The sequence below is a fragment of the Barbatula barbatula genome (assembly GCF_947034865.1).
Source record: "Barbatula barbatula genome assembly, chromosome: 16".
Lineage (NCBI taxonomy): Eukaryota > Metazoa > Chordata > Actinopteri > Cypriniformes > Nemacheilidae > Barbatula > Barbatula barbatula.
Genome location: NC_136779.1, coordinates 1810951 through 1829616, shown reverse-complemented (window position 1 = coordinate 1829616; position 18666 = coordinate 1810951). Strand labels below are relative to the sequence as shown.

Here is an 18666-nt window from a genome sequence, read left to right as displayed (position 1 = left end):
CTGTAATGTATTATAATGCAAATCAGGGTCAAAAATCACATGTGCTTGATTTGATTTAGTTGCCCATGACTGTCAACAAGTGCACAGACAGCAGAAACAGAAGAGGACACGCATCACTGGGTTATCATTTGTGCTGAAGTTTTACAAATATGAAAATTAGATCAGGATTTATCTAAGACCGTAGACAGTTTAACCTTTTTTCATTAACCATGTCTAAAATCTAGAAAATAAAATAAAGGCTTACATCATAATAATAATATGACTCAAAATATATCTGTGTCACACTGTGCAGCAAACACTTAAAGTCCAAATAAATGTGACATTGACATTTAGTCTGTTAAACTAGCCATCACACTTCTGAAACATCCTGTATGAAATGCTTCGGGTGGGTAAAATTGCACTAAATGGATCAATGATCTTCATCATGGGTCGCTGATGTGCTTCGAAATTAAATCACTTTGAAAGGTTTTTAACATCTCTAAAAGCCGTCTGCTCTATCAGAGAGGAAGAACCGAGATGTTTTCAAACCACAGATTTACTATGAATCTTCTCGAATTGAATTACAATGGCTGTAACTTTGCATGCCAGTTCAGATGCAGAGTGTTTATAGAGCAGATCGATACCTGTGAAGAAAGCAGTGACTGGGTTCAACTAAACGTCTCTGCAGTGTTATAGATGGCTGCCTATGAAAAGAACCTTAAATGGTAACAGAGACAACAAGACAGAACAAACATCAACAAATACAATCTACAGTTTAATCATGTCGATAGATTCATTGTGAATGAGATTTTATTCTAACAGTGAGAGGAGATCTATATATTTTTTTACTTCTTTGGCATAATATTTATTTAATAAACAAATTATAGATGTTCTCCCAGAGCAATCCAGGTTTTCTCAATAGCCACAAGTCAGGTCTCAAGACAGCAGTTGGCTTCAATTAATATGCTTTTGTTTATGCTCATTCATAAATATCTTTATACTACATCAACAATGTTTTGCTAAAAGTAAAACAGTAAGTGAATGAGCATGACAGAAAGACAGTACTGTACTGGATTTTAACTGTGAGCAGCGTGAAGCAAAAGTGGTATAACCAGAGGAAATTATTCATAATTTATCGGCCCTTCATTTTATTATCGACCAATACCAATAACATTAAAAAGGACCATTTCCCGCCTGATACCGATATGGCTGATCACTTATCGTGCATCCCTAGTTTTAGACATTATGGTGATCTTTTCTTTAACTCCAACAAGACTTTCTCTTCAGTTTTGTCTACTTAGAATTACAATTTAAGGAGATTTAAGCAATAGCCTAAATTTTTATTCAGCGCTAAATCTAATTTCTATCTTCGTGAAACGATTTGTGATTTTATTTTCCTGTGGGGAGTCCTGGCTGACTTCAGCTTTGAGACACGCTGTGCTAAACCCACGCAAATAAAAGCCTCTCTTACGATTCTTCTTCATCTTGTGGGAATCAAATCTGGCAGCCGCACCTCTGGGTTCAAACTATTCATCTCTATTTGTGGGAAACAGGATTGGTCTGAAATGAACAGCAACATCCACTTCAATCAGCTCAACACTGTGCTGAGAAACAATAAGCAACAACTCCACTTGTGTGGGCTCATTTAGTTTGGCTCATAGTGGGCAGAAAATTACACCTCAAACTGTTGTTAAAGTAATGACGGTACTTCAGGAGGCCTGAAGAAGACACACCCCGTGGGTTTCTTAATCTCAGATGCGGAAATGACATCTTATAGCGTCACGAGTAACAACAATTGAACAGAAATGACCTTGAGTATAAAAAAAGAAATGAAAACACACCGACTACAAAAACACATCTGGAAGAAGTCTGCAATCAACTTGGAGCCCACTGACCATCATCTGGTTGACGTCTGGAAAGCATTGACTTAAAGCTTGTTGATGGTACTTGAAGTTGAAATGAAGAGACCATTCCAAATTTTCATATAATTTTTAGAGGTGTGACGAGACACTTATCTCACGAGAATTAGACGAGACAAGAGTTTTAGACTTTTTTAAAGGAATCCTCAATGATGAAATGTATCTTATTCACCTTAAACATATAATGCAAAATATTGTTGGCATTATTAAATCAACCTTCAAATTATTTTTTTGTTTTAATGAATTATGTTATGCAGTAATTAACAATATCTGAACACTGCTAAATGTTTTGTCACAAACTAAACCAACTGGTAGCGATTGCACAAAACGTATGCTTTGTTTTCTTAGCCGCTTTTAGTAAAGAGCTGTGTTTGTTTTCTTTATATGCTTTTTGCAAAGTGCTCATGTTAGCAGAGGTGGTGATAATATCAGACTGTCAATCCTCCTTCCTGCACTGAGTGAACCCCTTAAAGCCTTCAGAGAAACAGTTAAAACTACATGAACACATTATGTTGTATGCTGCTAACATTGCACATATGTAAGAGATAGATGATCCTTTTTTGAAGAGGTTTGTGAATGTATTTAAAATAACGTGATGTGAACTTGCAAGTGCTATACTGAACTTGTGGTACAGTCCGCTGCTGTTCGACCGCAAGCTTCGTGAATGAACAATCTCAATGCACTGCTGCCGTGTTCTGTACAGTAATGAAAACAGGTCGCACCACAGTAAAATGTGCATTCACATAAATGCCCTCAAATATATTTTGAGGTCGCACAGGTTAAATATAGGGAGCATATGCAATTTCGAGCCCAGCACTTCATCATGCCAATTGACAATCTGACAATCTCAGCTCAGGCAATTCGATAACCAACTAAGAGCAAAGACGGACTACTTGTCACATTAATGCTAAATCGCAGTACTTACTATTTAATGCTAAACTTACATCACATGACAGCACTTTGAAGTTATAGCTGCACTCAGTGACATTATGCCATTACTATTTTTCCTGCTTATAACATTCCTCTGTTGTCTGATATCGATCACAAAATAAGACAAAATTCGACCTAAATAGTACCTTAATCACAACTAATAAGCCCCCTACTATTTTTCATAAACATTTACTCAGTAAGTTTAAATCAAAGTCACTGAGTGCAGCTGTGACACGTCAGAGGGGACCTGGCCCTCCCGGCTGAGTGTGGTTTCTGCCAAGGTTTTTTTTCTCCATTTACTTATCATTGGAGTTTGGGTTCCTCGCCACAGGGCCTTGCTCACCGGGAGATTGCTATTATTAGATATTATTTGCTAGAATGATCCTGCTTGTTCTATAAACACCATGCACTGTGCTTTGTTAAAACCCTTTTCTATGTTTTTCTGATTTTCTCCTGTAAAGCTGCTTTGGAACAATGCACATTTTGTGAAAAGCGCTATATACAGTAAATCAATTGATTTTAATTGAATTGAATTGAATTGTGTAAGGATATTGTGTTCTTGTGAGACCAATCAGATCTTGTCACACCCCTAATAATTTGCATGTCTATTGTGGTCATTTCAGTCTAGCGTCCGTAGAATTTCAACAAAATCAAACCTAAGGAGTCATCAAACAGCAATGTGAAAGACTGACAGCGTGACACATTAAAACTGTGATAAAAGTCCATAGTTACTAAACTTTTCCTAAATGCATGTACAAATATGACTGTTGTATTGCTTAAAAGTGAATATGAACTTGCAGTATTTGAGGTCTGAAAAAAGTTAGAATTTTACAGAAAAAAACTAACCTGTAAATATATATAAATATATATATATATAAATAAACTGGAAATGGTTTATTCATCTCTTTTCACAGCTGTATTTGTCAACTACCCATGTACATCTTCATTGTTACCTTGGAATTATTACTTTATAAAAATTATGTCTAAATGAACATATAACCATTAGCAATGCAAGGGTCTTTGGTTCAATTCCAAGGGAGCACATGTACTGATATATAGTCTAAAGTATACTTTGAAACTAGAAGTTTCTTTGGATAGTCATCTCCCGAATGCACAATTGTAAATGGTCGAACTCTAATCAGCAATTGTACACGTTCAGATAAAAAACAACAACATATTTAACTCCTAGAGAAAACCAGAACTACAGGGAAAAATCCCCACAGAAAAATCTCATGTTATTATAATTATCATACCGGGGGAGGGATCATGTTTACTGTGCCGGTGTTTATGTTTAGATCTTAAGAGATATTGGCAAAAGCAATGGAAGGATTGTGTTACCACGACTAGCTAAAGCTTTCATGTTTGACTAGTTTCACTAACACAAATAAAAAAATTGGGGGGGATTATGTGTATTTTTAAAGATCATAAGTTCCATGAATTACAACCACAATAATAACCAAACTATTCTGCAGGGCATCTGCAAAATCTAAATTAATGATCGCAAATGTTGTGATTCTGATCCAACACCACAAATCAACAAAGAGCCATTTTACAACTCAACACTTTGCTATTTTTCTTAGTCTAAAACCATTATGATAATGGGCAACATTCTAAAGACAAATAGCTTCAGGGAAGAAACTGCATTGCTTATATTAAGTTACCATTTAAATTAGTTTAATGGTAGATTTCATATGGTCAGTAAAAGGCAAAGAAAAACTGCTGCCTGGGCCAATTTAAAGAATCAATTTAATGAAAAATAAAAGTAGACTTCAATCAGATGTACATGGAATGGTTTAATATTTTTTAGCCTTCGGTCAGTAAAGAGATTCTGGGCTCTTAGCGGCTCTGACATGGAACAAACACTGAAAGAGTTGTCCTTTGAACTGTGAATTATTAGACTAGATGTGAACACGTTCAAGTGTAACACATCACATTTAAAGTGCCTCCAGGCAGCTGGAAGTATTAGAGATACATGGCATGTCTCTCTCAATCTCTCTCTCATTCTTGACTGAGCAAACTCAGTACATGCAGTCAAGGCAAACACTAGTTTTCTCCAAGATTTTACCCAGCGTTTTTCTCTATGCTTTACAACACAACCCCTTTGTATGGCTCTGAAAGCTACAGTACAGTGCTTCTGAAGCTCAGTGTTCGTGTGATAACCGGCTCAATTGTACAAACCCGTAGCGTCTGAGAGCAGAAAAGCGAGTGTTTCCTTGTTTCAGAGCTGTAAGGCTGAGATTTCAATGCATCGGAGATAATGCATCCTAATCATTCTATCAAATATCTTCTAACGTGAAAAAAGAGCATTTGTCCTACTATGGTAGTCAACGGTGTCTAAGAACTGTTTGGTTACAAGCATTCTTCAAAATATCTATCTATGTGTTCATCAGAACAAATACATGAATACAGATTTGGAACAACTTGAGGGTGAGTACTGAGCACATGACGAAGAACAGTTTTATTATCTTAGAGACCAGAAATGAGACTATTGCAGTGGATTCTACATTAGTTAATAGCTAAAGCATACAAATTATTTATGTTAACAAATCAAATTTTTAAGTCTGGCAATGATGAAACTGCTGAGTTTCGTCATGGAGGCGGGTGGAGGGTGAACGATCAGATATCATACCGGGTGAACGGTATCAGATTTTGGTATAATAACCTTAATAAAAATATCACGGTTTCACAGTATCGCGCTATTGATATTCCAATGCTAAAATGTGTTATTTCCAAATGTCTTCGTATACAAAAAAAAAACGTTTCAATGGAACAGTACATTTTATTTTAAACCAACAAGAATTAAAATTAAAATATTCTTTAAAAATATATATTTTGTTATATATATTAGACATAAACATCAAACATTGGATTACATGATTGAATGACTTATTTTTCTGTAAGCACAGTACGTACCTTAGAAACGGGATCACACAAAAGTCGTTTTGAAACTCCTTTTGAACCTCGGTATACCTTGAAACCGGTATCCGGTCCATGCCTAGTGGACGTTTTCTCTCACAGTATCAAAACACGAGCAAATAAAACCAGAATTTACCAACAGCGGAACTCGAACAAACACACAATTATTTCCTGGTGGATTTAAGGAAAACATGTGAAGAATAAATGTATGCATCCACGGTTCTACCAGACTTTGTGAAATATAATTCTTAAAATGTTTACCCTTATACACACACACTTGGAATTTGACAGTGTGTGTGTGTACAGACGGGTGGGTGGGTTTTTACTGTAAGAGAGAATTTGTAACATTTACTTTCAGTTCTGCTTCACTTAAAGACAACCAGAGAGAAGATGTCATAGTGCACTCCACCCTACACACATGCACACAAACACACATATTCATCAAAACACATCACACACAGGAAACTGGGGCACATATGTATAGGTGTTTTTGCTTTATAACACACAGATATACACACAAATATACTGGATGCTTCTTCGGAGCGGTGAGATCATCCGCAGATCACATTTCAAAGAACTAGCCTGCATCTTTGAGTCTGTCTGTCTCTTTCTATCTCTCTCTGGAGAGAGGTCAGGATAGCTGCACGGATCCTCCCAGAGAAATCTGTCTGTTCGCAAAAACCTGTTACATTTCTGACCCAAAACTGAGACACATGAACCAGGACTGTGAGACTGTAGAAATGTCTGCTACACTAAAGTAATAAAATAAGAAGACACATTTCATCTGAATGACTGCAAAAGCTCGGTCATGACCCACCTCCACCCTGAAGATTCAGAATTTAACTATAATAAAAACCACATGACTGATTTTGGTTTCAGTTCAAGTTGTGCTTAACACTAAAAGCCCTAAAATCAACTCAAAAGTAATCGAGTCAGAGAAATTAGAAGAGCTCAGAAATGTGCTGGGAAATGCATACTGTCTGCTCTTTATATTTCTGGGCAGCGGGTAATAATAATATGACATCATCAGCTCTTCCTCCATCAGCACAAATTCAATCCAGAGCTCCTTCCTCTCTGCTCACTTCACTAGCAGACGCAACCTGGGAGAATCGTTCACATCACTTCCTGTCGTGTTTTAAGAAATAATGCGGACACAAAAAAACAACCACAAAAAAGAAACGTTTCAAAAAGAAAACCACAAAAAAAAAATAGAAAACTGGTTCTTCTACACAGCTATGAGATTTACTGGAGAGCAGACTGAGGCAAGTTAATATGCATCTTATGGCTGGAATACAATACAAATCTGAAAAATGTTAAACTAGACATCATACACTTGCAGACTTTTTGAACGTTTCTGATAGAAACACACTAACTGATCAAATCTGCAGACTGTCACAGACTTTCTACAACAAGTCCAGACTGAAAATCTGTGCAAAAGCCTTGTAGTGTATTTTAGTCTCTTAGTCTCTCTGTTTCTCCCGATATAAATCCTCGGTTATCTCATGTGCGGTTTGAAATCTTAATGTTTTTGCAGCCAAATATTTCAAATCCAACTGTATCCTTATACGTCAATAAAACAACTTAGACCTCCGATTAAAGAACTCTGTGTGTATATTTTCTTCAAATACGAAGACCAAAGATTTTAAATGAAGTTGAAACGTCACTGAGCAAACCCAATGTTGCGCAAGAAAAGTGCAATGTAAGATGTAACTTCCTAAACACTGCAATGCGATACTAACACTTTATGTTTGCAAGAAAAATATTGTTTAAAAATAATTGTATAACACTATATTGATAACTAATGAACATATTTCACATTCTTCTGACAAAAAAAAAGTACTTTACTAGTTTTAACTAGTTCTGAACACAACAACACATATCCCAGCTAAAATTCACTGGTCTCTTTACTATCGGCATCAACCTAAAACTTTGACTACATGTACCATTTGAAGTATTGAAATCATTCTGTTATCTCAAACAATTACGAAATATCTATGTATCTATGATCTTCCGCGTGCTATCTCAGCCAATCCCAGAACCTTCACAGACACTCAAAACGAAACAATCCACATTGCTTTCGTAAGATTCACCTAATCACCCACTAACCGTTAAAACCACGGCTGATTCCACAGCTCAGATATTTCAGGAATTCCTGCATGTCCTCTGCTTCACCGTTGCTTCAGTGGATGTGCGCTTCTCATCTCCAGACGTGTCGAGGCAGGCTCAGAGAACGCGAGGAGCGTGGGGAAAGCACATGCAGGCGGCAGGTACAGCTCTGAGGATGTGTTTGAACAGCTGAGTTTGAGAGCCCATCATGCAACCACGTGCTACGTACACCTCGAGACTGTTCACCAAACGCTGCCACACCCTGTCAAACATGCAGCCCTGAATCCCACGCAGCGGATGGGCACCAGATGTGTAGCAGTTGAATCTTTATACTGCATTGTTACTGTAATGTCAAGTTATATAAATCAGTACACTAAATAAATCATTACTTATAGTTGTACATTTTGGACAAACATTTTAAAACCATTTATCATACGTCTGCAAGACATTAGACCTGCAGGACAACTGTTTTTGACACATCCAAATTCGACCTGAAGACCAGAATATCATAAAGATTTATGGAAAAAAACATCAGCATAAAATATTGTTTCTCAAGAGGGGATTTCCAATGTTATGGCAAATATTTAAGTCAATTTTTAACTCGATCCATACAGCCAACAGCACAACAAATTCGCTCTCATGTAACAACTTGCAAGAGATAAATGGATTACAGCTGAACATGATCCAATAACATAAAAGACCCACTACAACCGTACAGTATCATTAAAAATCAACATATAACGACAAAACCACAATGAATTCTATATGTTAATTCCTAAACAAATATTTAAACATCTCCATGAGTGGCAATCAGAATAGCATACCACGATATTAACAATAACTCTTCAAAAAGACAATTCATAATGGATATCAGTTAATTTTAAGGAGGATATGAATCCAAATGGTGCTTGGTAAGAGAGTGAAAGAAAGAGAGTATGAACCCACTTCTGGTTTTCCCGACAGGAAGTTGCCCGTCTGCCTGTCTCTACTTTCCTGCGTTTGAACATACAAGAATAGGAGAGCCGGGGTAAAGCTCTAATGAATTCATGCTCAAACAATGTCCTGGTTTTCTCCTGGGCTGCACACCAAGTGTATAGCGAATCAGGTCCCTGTTGCATTAATTTAAGAGCTGTGGCATTTATGAAAAATGTTTCCTCTCTATCTCAACTGAGAGAGCATCTGAACTACTTCAGCTTACCCATCATCGTTCTTGGGTTTGCAGTACTACGAGTGTCGTTGGTCCTTTTATTAAGTTACGTGTGATGTTACTTGTAAGTTGCTCTGGACAAAAGTGTCCGCCATCCTGTGATGTCAACAATTAAAGAGAAGAACATTTTAACAGATTTGTGAAAAGTATGCAATGGATCTGACATTGATTAGTCATGTACATTAGGTCAAAATGGAGTCATTTGTATGTATTAACTTTTAAACCTTGTTAGAGAAGAGAACGTGTTTCCTGTTTAATTATCTCAGCGGCTTAATTTTCTCACACATAAAAACAAACAAGCTTCAGTCTCACTAATGAGCAACTTTCTTCCACATCGATTTGCGCACATTTTCTTCAAAGCGCCAGACCTCTTCTGCCCCTAATGGATCTAACAAGTTCACAATCCGCAATGTTTTTGGACATATTAGCCCGAGCTTCCATCTATTACCTCCACATAAAAACATAAAAGATCTTCAAAGAGAAAGTGTCGAACGCAGTTACATCGACAAGAACACACGGCAGGAGTACAGTATAGTGTAGATGGAGCTATGCCCAACTACAAAATACTTTGAATGCAAACTCAAAGTTATTTTATAGACATAAAAGACAGTGCTTTATATCCAAGATGAAATACAAGACAAACTCTACAAACAGAACGGTGACATTCAAACCAAAGATAATTTGGACTACTGTACACTGTCATTTCCTTGCAAAATCTAAAAGATAAATTGACCGGCACGAATCAAGTATCTTCTTTCACACTTTCACAATCGCACTTTCTCTTCTGTATTTAAGTATTTAAAAAATATCATCAGGTTGACAGAATGTGTCTTTCCTCTCATAAATATTAAAATACGAGAAGCGAATTGAAATCTGCCTTTGTAGAAATGCATTGCTCCAAATGACTCAACATCTAGATCTTAGTTAAATTAAGGTATTTAACTTACTTTTATAAAAAAGCTTTAGAAAAACACACAACAGCACTGATATATTTCAGGATATGTCAGGGAAAGTTATTTTCAGTTAAGATGGCTCAAAAATTCATGTTTAGTCTAGGACTAGGACTAGTCTGTGAAATCGTGCCTATAAAACATATTATTCAAAACGTGCACATCTACAATGCTATAGTGTGGGACACTATAGTGCACAACTACAAAGCTATAGTGCGGGACACTATAGTGCACATCTACAATGCTATAGTGAGGGACACTATAGTGCACGTCTATAAAGCTATAGTGTGGGACACTATAGTGCACATCTACAAAGCTATAGTGCGGGACACTATAGTGCACATCTACAATGCTATAGTGTGGGACACTATAGTGCACGTCTATAAAGCTATAGTGTGGGACACTATAGTGCACGTCTACAAAGCTATAGTGCGGGACACTATAGTGCACGTCTATAAAGCTATAGTGTGGGACACTATAGTGCACGTCTACAAAGCTATAGTGTGGGACACTATAGTGCACATCTACAATGCTATAGTGAGGGACACTATAGTGCACGTCTATAAAGCTATAGTGCGGGACACTATAGTGCACATCTACAAAGCTATAGTGAGGGACACTTTAGTGCACATCTACAATGCTATAGTGAGGGACACTATAGTGCACGTCTATAAAGCTATAGTGTGGGACACTATAGTGCACATCTACAATGCTATAGTGCACATCTACAATGCTATAGTGAGGGACACTATAGTGCACGTCTATAAAGCTATAGTGTGGGACACTATAGTGCACATCTACAAAGCTATAGTGCGGGACACTATAGTGCACATCTACAAAGCTATAGTGAGGGACACTTTAGTGCACATCTACAATGCTATAGTGAGGGACACTATAGTGCACGTCTACAAAGCTATAGTGCGGGACACTATAGTGCACATCTACAATGCCATAGTGTGGGACACTATAGTGCACATCTACAATGCTATAGTGAGGGACACTATAGTGCACGTCTATAAAGCTATAGTGTGGGACGCTTTAGTGCACATCTACAATGCCATAGTGTGGGACATTAAAGTGCACATCTACAATGCCATAGTGCGGGACATTATAGTGTGCATCTACAAAGCTATAGTGTGGGACATTATAGTGCGCATCTACAATGCTATAGTGCGGGACACTACAGTGCACATCTACAATGCTATAGTGTGGGACATTAAAGTGCACATCTACAACAGTTGCAACCCTAAAGGCTTTCTAACTCGGACTCTTGCTGTGGTTTTGATTCTAGTTGGGTCTCTAGCTGTGGTTCTTGTTCTGTATTTCCCAAATATCTTATTCTGGTTCTGCTTTAAAAGACACCCACGCTCCCGGGGACCGCATACGTGACATTCCTCTCCTCCGCGTTTGCAGATCAGCGGGGATGAAGCTGAACGGTGATGCCCTACCTCACCCTGAACCCACCTCCTCGCTCCACTAACCCACATTACAGTTTCTCTACATTGAGCGACACGGGCAATCTTACATACGTTTATTATAAGCAGCATATATAATCTATATATATATATATATTTAAGAACGAGTAAAAAGAAACGTTCACGAAAGTCCCGATTATGTTTGAGTATATTCGAGCGTGTCACGCACACAAGCAGCCGCTCGCGCATTTTTACGCCCCTCCGGCGTACTATCAACAACACATTCCTACACATGTGCTCATTTTAGTTTAGGTGTTTAAAACCCAAGGGATTGAATGTAAATTAGTTCATAATTTCCTTACCGTAAAGACAAACGCGTGTTATCCAGCCGTACGGAGGTGTATTATCCAGTAACGTGACTGAAGCGGCTGTGCGCGAGCGGATCGCTGCTGTCTGAAGAGGGTTGACTCTGTCAGCGGCTCGCCCGGTTCTCCGGTGCTCTCCTTGGGCTGGGAGCCGCCTGGCGATCATTTCTGAAATTATTCGGAAGACTGTAGTCGAGCAGCGTTAAAACCTCCATTACTCGCCCGTACCTGTGTTGCCGAGACGTGACGTTCGTTCCACTACGGGGCGCTCAGCGGCCCAAAAGCAGAATCAACCGTTTAGTCGACTCGAATGTAAAGGCGTTTTGTGGCTTACTTCAAATATGTATAAACCGCGAAGTATAATCGTTTACATTGATTGTGTCACAGGAACAGTAATTAATATAAATAAATAAATGTATAAGGTAAAAAGTCTACAAAAAATGATATATTAATCTGTAACGGTTAATCACAGACAAACGTTTGATTGGTGCGTCCTCACTGCGCTGAGAAAAGTAACAAGTATCACGTGACCGATGTTTGCCTGTGCGTTGTTTTCGACTGTGTTCTGCACATTATTTACACTTCAATAATGACACTAGAAATTTCTACTAAACAAATAATAAAAAACAGTAAACAGTTCAAATAAGACAATTGCTATTTTGACCGACAAAGCATCGATTCAAGACAGCTTCCGGGCCACTAAGCACCGCCCATTTTGAAACGCGTTGTTCGTGCACGTTGCACTTCTACTTCCGTATTTCTGTGAGTTAAAAACATCTGCTCGGCACAGCAAGTTTAATGTTTCTGGTTTGTTTGTCAAATGCGGCTGAGCGTAATTAAAGTACCATCTGAAGACAAGTGGAGAACAAAAAACACAGCAGGAAAACACAAAACAAGACAAATAACATAGTTAAAAATAAATATATAATCTATTTAAGCGTAGAATTTTAAGATTAATGAAAGAATAACGTCATCTGTTGTTTAAAGCTTCATTTATCAATTACACTGTTGGATAAAAGTTGTTTGATATTTTGTAAAGTATTGTAAAATGTTGTTTGATGGGATGTTCCATTGTGACGACTTACCCTGTATAAAACAACTTGCCCCAGGGCGTGTGTGTGTGTGTGTGTGCGTGTGTGTGTGCGTGCGTGCGTGCGCGTGTCATGTTCCGGGTAATATGCTATCACCAATGGACTTTGTCCATCATGTAAGTGTGAAAGTACTGTATCATTCAGGTCATACATAGCAACATTTTCTTAATATTAAAACATGTATTCTGACCTATGTTCCTGACATAACCTGAAAAGCCTCAAATAACAATATACTGTAAGCTAAAGTTGGGTCCCCACACATTCCCACTTGTCCCTCCAAGAGAACAGTCCTTGTTTTCCGATCAAACCCACACCAGCTTTATGGTGTTTCAATCTCCAATGTAAACACCACCACAACACAAACAGCTGTCCCTGACTGCCGTGAGAATTGCTTTATCACTTTATTGTCCTCCTGGATGATGAATTTCATCATGAGCTCATCTGAGATCAGCTCCTCCCAACCAAGACCAAACCTTTACTGTTACAGGGATACGCCTGATACTGGTTTCAGATCAGTAACAAAGTACAGCCGTATCAGCTGTGTTTATTAGCCCGCTCCCTCAACCCCTGACCCCACCCCGAGCGCTCTTTTCCCTTCCACATCAGGAATCAAATGATATGTTTCAGTGTGCTTACCTAAAACATTTTCAGTGGGAAATATATTGGAAAGAATTTGAGCCAAGGACCCCAAAACACATTCTGACAGCGAAAAATGCCAGCCGTTGAGAAATTATTGCATTTCTTGTCGAGCGCGCTTTTAAGCGCAGCTGGTGTGGCTATACTGGGCTATGGGATGTCTACAGACTGGGCCAAATCCACCCTGGACTGCTCTTCAACTACTTCGGAGTATTTAAATGGGTCCTCGGCACTTGAAATTGGACTTTTCAATGGCACTGAGGTCAAAATCTCCTGCCCCAGGTTTGATACATTCGGAATACCTGTTGAAGGTAAGCGGGTTATTTAATTTTAAATGAGGGATTGCTTGACATGGTGTTCAAGGTGTTTCTGTCTTTTTAAGACACTTTCTGGTTGTAAAACATGAATGAAACTAGTTTAATGTCCTTAGAAAATTTGATGTACTAAACCTGTGTGAAAATTAGGGGAGCTGACTTCATATAAACTTAAAAAATGACTTATCAATAAAAATATAATTGGATATAATACAAGGTGAATGCAGTTTTGGGGAAAATGTTTAGTATATTTTTCATGTAATGACAACAAAAATGACCACAGAGATGCCCAAAGGTGTCCGAAAGGTCCAGAGGCTATTTGGTCTCACCAGATATGACATTAATCTAAATAGACATTAATCTAAAATAATAAATTACCACCAAACGCCAAGAGTTAAAAACTCTCTAAAGTAATCATTGAACTTTTTAAGGCTCGGCCTGGAAATGGCATGACAGGTTATGTTGCTGGAATGTGTCACATGTCATGTTATTTTATTACAAAATCAACATTGTAAATGTGTTTTTTGCCTATACTGTATTAGCATAGGAGGTTCTTCTCTTTTTCTGTTTGATTTTCAGTGTTTAAGCGTCTGGCAAAAATGGGTGGTGCCCCAATCGCATTGCATGGACTAGTGGTGGCACTTTTGGCATTTGCTCTTTTGGGGTCTGCAGGCAGTATTCTGGTCACACTCTACAACAGCTTCAGTAATCCATATCAGACATATATGGGACCAATAGGCCTGTACACATGCAGTGGATTCAGTGGTGAGATTATATAGAGTTTACTGGTATCATTTGCATAAACTGGGGTATAAATGCATAGTAAAATCCCTTGTTTTACATATATTCAATTTTTACAGGAATCACAAGCTATTATTAAAAAAATTCAAGTAAAATCTTCAAATTTTAAATGTGATATCATAATATGTATTAAAATAAATAATACATTTTATTCAGCCAGGACGGTTCCATTAAGGCGTATCAATCTCTTTTTCCAGTGAATCCTGGTCAGAAAATTGCAACAATGTATCAAATATATGCACAAAAAAAGTCACAGATTTGCAAATGTCTGATTTATGATCTGGAAATAATGTCACATTTTGAATTTTCTGTGTTCTGTTATTTCCAGATTTAAATAAGAAATGTTGCCTTATAGATTCAACTAAACTGTGTTCATTCTCTTTCTTCTCTCATCTAGCATGTGCGGCATTCCTGGCACTGATTCTGTATGTGTTGAACGTCTTCGTGGTTCAGATGTTTCAAACGCTGGTGTTAGCCGACAATGACCAAGTGAAGTTGAGGCATAACAAGACAGAACTTCAGGCCGGGTTCTTTCTTTTGATACCGTACATCATCACTAAACTGCTGGCAATCCTGGTTGTCTATCTTTACGCCCACGCTGCGTTTACACGGCGCCAACAGCAGGAGAAACCCACAGAAGATGCACCCAAAGACATCATGCTGTTCTAACTTAAGAACATTCCTGATGTATTCCACTCATTTTGTTCATCAATTGAAAACTGCCGCATTACTTTTGTTTGCTATGACAAATAATTCATTTATTGATTTATTTATATGTATGTTGGCTCCAAAAAGTATCTGGACATTTGAAGATGTGTAATTAAATTTGATAGAAAAGTATCAAACCAAAGATGTTTTGTTTGAAAGGTTTGTGAGAAATAAATGGCACAAAACGTTGGAAGCCACTGTACATCAATATATTTATATCTACATAGAAAAGTTTAGTTTATTGTAGGCCTACTGCATAAAGCAAAACAGCATTCAATATTATGTTTCATAAATGCCATTTGTCTTTTGCTTTTCTACTTAGAAGACAAAAAATTATGCTAAATTAGTTTTAATAGTACATTGTACTTTCTGTTAGGACTACAATTTTATAAATTTCTCTAATAATATTGAAGTTTTAAAACATGTACTGTAGACGTGAACCTTTTTATGAAACTTAGTCAATCTAAATACAAGAAATATCTCTCTTTGTCTGTTTTTATTTTAATTAAAAAGTCTATTTTATGCCATGAGCTACAAATAATATTGCCCAACAACTAATTACAATCTAATTAAGAAGTGTTCTGATTTTCAGAGCTAATCGACCACTGCCTGTTTGTTTTAGAGTGAAATATATGATGTAGATAATAAAGTTAATAATTTCATTATTATCAGTGTAATAAGCACACTGTTGTAATTTAATTCACTAGTAGAAAATTATAATTTAATAATATAGGAAATAATCAAAGCATTGTTCGCATTAGGAGCACGAGTTGTCCATTCTGGATTTATGAATATTTTCGATTAAATATTAAGACATTAACAGATGACCGTAGGGCTTCTGCCAGCAGGGGGCAGCAAATGTGTGTTCATTATAAAACTTCAGCTCTCTTCTGCCCCTGTAGGCAAAAAAAGTGGAATTCAGGTTTCAAGTTTGATCATTTGAAGATGTTAGTGACAACTTGTACACTGAAGTGCTTGATGTGAGGCTCAGGCATTTTACAGCACAACAATATATAATAAAATAGAAACAATATGTAAAAAAGAGCAAAGTAAAAGTAATATTCAGAAAAATAATCACACAATGACAAAAATTCACACTTACAAATTTGAATCAAGAGGACACTAATAACAACAGACAATCAAAGATATATCAGATGATTTGCTATTAAATTCATACCCGTTACTCAAGCCTTCACTCATATCATCTGTATTTAGTGGTGAATGGTGTCTGGTGGTGCCACCACGGTGAAATTAAAGGCTTATTTTCAAAACCCTTCTTAAAACTCTCAGAGACCTCCAATTTCCAAACAACAGTGGAATTTAAAAAAATCTGGTACTTATTTGGGATCTTTCAGATCATTCGCTTTTCCTTGGATTTTATGATAGCATCTGCCAAAGCAATTACCGACAAATATGTCAAATATGCAAAGTGCATTTTAAGGAATTCAGACAAAATGACTCACAAATCATAAGAAATTTAATCTGACGCCAAAGTCAAACGCAACCCAGCACTGAACCTGATTCAACACGTATAAAGCCCACATTAGACGTAAATGGTGTAAAGCTTTAAATACGATGCTATCGGCTGTCATCCCCCCATTAACACAATCTGTTGTTCCAAATCTTTGAGGTCACAGACCTCATCTTTTTAAGACCTCAAGCACATCTTGTATCGGTTCATGCTTCACTTTTCCTCTGATTATAAATACATTTATAACTTGATAACATGCACGACAAAGGTATTGAATACATCAGGTGTCATTTGACCCTCTTTGTAGGGATTATGTGGACGTCCACGCGTGACGTTTCTCCAATGCCCCACTTCATTGGAAATCTCTCTGAGGCGTTTGGTATGCAAACAGACTTTGAATTATATCAGGAATGGCGGATAATCTCTTCTCCTTTATTCAGCGCCCTTCTCAGCCCCTCTCTCGCTCTTCGGGCTGACTCCTGAGCCCGGGTCACTCAGAGGGTGCGAATGGATTAAGGGAAGACCCTCTGTAGTGGTGAAACACAATTCCTCCAAAACCTGTATCACACCACTCAAAGACACAAACACCTGTGCCTGCAGGGGAAATTCACACACACATGCACATACCCAAACCAACATGGTATAAACAGCTATGTGCTTCTGTTTATTTAAAACATGATGAGGAAAAGGGTTCAGACGAATGTCATAATCCAGCATCCTGAACCCGGGTGACTGCGATAGTGGGAACTACTGTGAAACAAGGATTTCTGTTCACACACCGGAGCAGAGACAGGCAGGAACCAGCGCTTATCACCGTCATTAATCTTAATTTGTCAGAAAGGGCAGAGCATGAAGGGGAGGAGAAAAGGAGGGAGAGAAGGACAGCCGAGGAGAAGGAATAATTACACCCTTGCTGTTCCATTATGGTGTCATTCTTCAGGTAAAATCAGATAAGATCGCACCTCCAGCTATTTCTTCACTAAGCCTGATGCTCTGTTTCTCAGTCTCACACACATTTAAACCTTCTGACAGGGACGATGGCTCTGCTCTGAAAATCGATGGACTCTTGCTCTCTATGGACTACATAGCAGCAGCTCCCTTATAAGATGACGAGATATTGATTTGAAACACATCTACATAGACACAAACTCAATTTTACATATAAGAGTAAGCGTGTAGCAAAAGGAACACATCTCACATAAAAAAGTATCATTTGTAGTAAAATGTAAAAATACTAAAGTGTTTTGGAAGCATATAATAGTAACTGTTATAGTATATACTACAAGTATATAGATTATAAATTCACATTAAGTGTAGAAATTTCTATTATATACTAGAGTATTCTACAGTTTACTATAGTAAATATTAAAGTGTACATATACAACACTAAATATTAAATAAATAAGTATTTTTAAATACTATTCAATATTGAATTAATATATACACAGATATGAAGAAATAAATAATAAGGTATTTGAATGACTTTTATGTATGTATTTTATAAAAGCTATTCAATGTTGAATTAATTAATATAAATACATACAAAAGTAAAATATTTTAATTATACAATTTTAGATGTATATTTTGTAAACACTATTAGACTACACACTACTAACAAATGTTTTTCTTAATGTTTTGTGAGTATCTTCAAATGCATCATTGCTATTATTTAAATTATTAATTTTGTTAACAACCTTTCATATGATGTCTTAAAATGCTGCCTATGTAGTGAGCTCACGAGGGTTAAAGATGTCTCCCTCGTGATGTGAGGAGCTGGAAGTTAACCTGTCTAAGTCCACCTATCCTCCGATCTTCACAGCACAACTCAGCGTATCTCCCCTCGTGATTATCTTACAAT

At 37.3% G+C, this 18666-nt stretch overlaps 2 protein-coding genes across 6 annotated transcripts in view; one reads left to right on the top strand and one right to left on the bottom strand.

The window, feature by feature from the left end:
- The window catches only part of ptprea (protein tyrosine phosphatase receptor type Ea), a 56265-nt gene extending 43328 nt beyond the window's left edge, over positions 1-12937 (bottom strand). The window contains exon 1 of one of the 5 annotated variants that reach the window (XM_079476833.1): positions 12873-12937. The gene's annotated coding sequence lies outside the window, so the exon portion shown is untranslated. Of the gene's footprint in view, positions 1-7850; positions 8194-11784; positions 12085-12872 lie in introns of those variants that run through there. The other 4 variants (XM_079476834.1, XM_079476831.1, XM_079476835.1 and 1 more) reach the window with 4 other exon arrangements.
- A 516-nt stretch (positions 12938-13453) lies between these two features.
- On the top strand, positions 13454-15822 carry clrn3 (clarin 3). Its single transcript, XM_079476234.1, has 3 exons — positions 13454-13825; positions 14408-14593; positions 15027-15822. The coding sequence occupies exons 1-3, from the start codon at positions 13591-13593 to the stop codon at positions 15296-15298; spliced, it is 693 nt and encodes a 230-aa protein (XP_079332360.1). The 5' UTR covers positions 13454-13590; the 3' UTR covers positions 15299-15822.
- Positions 15823-18666: the final 2844 nt, after the last annotated feature.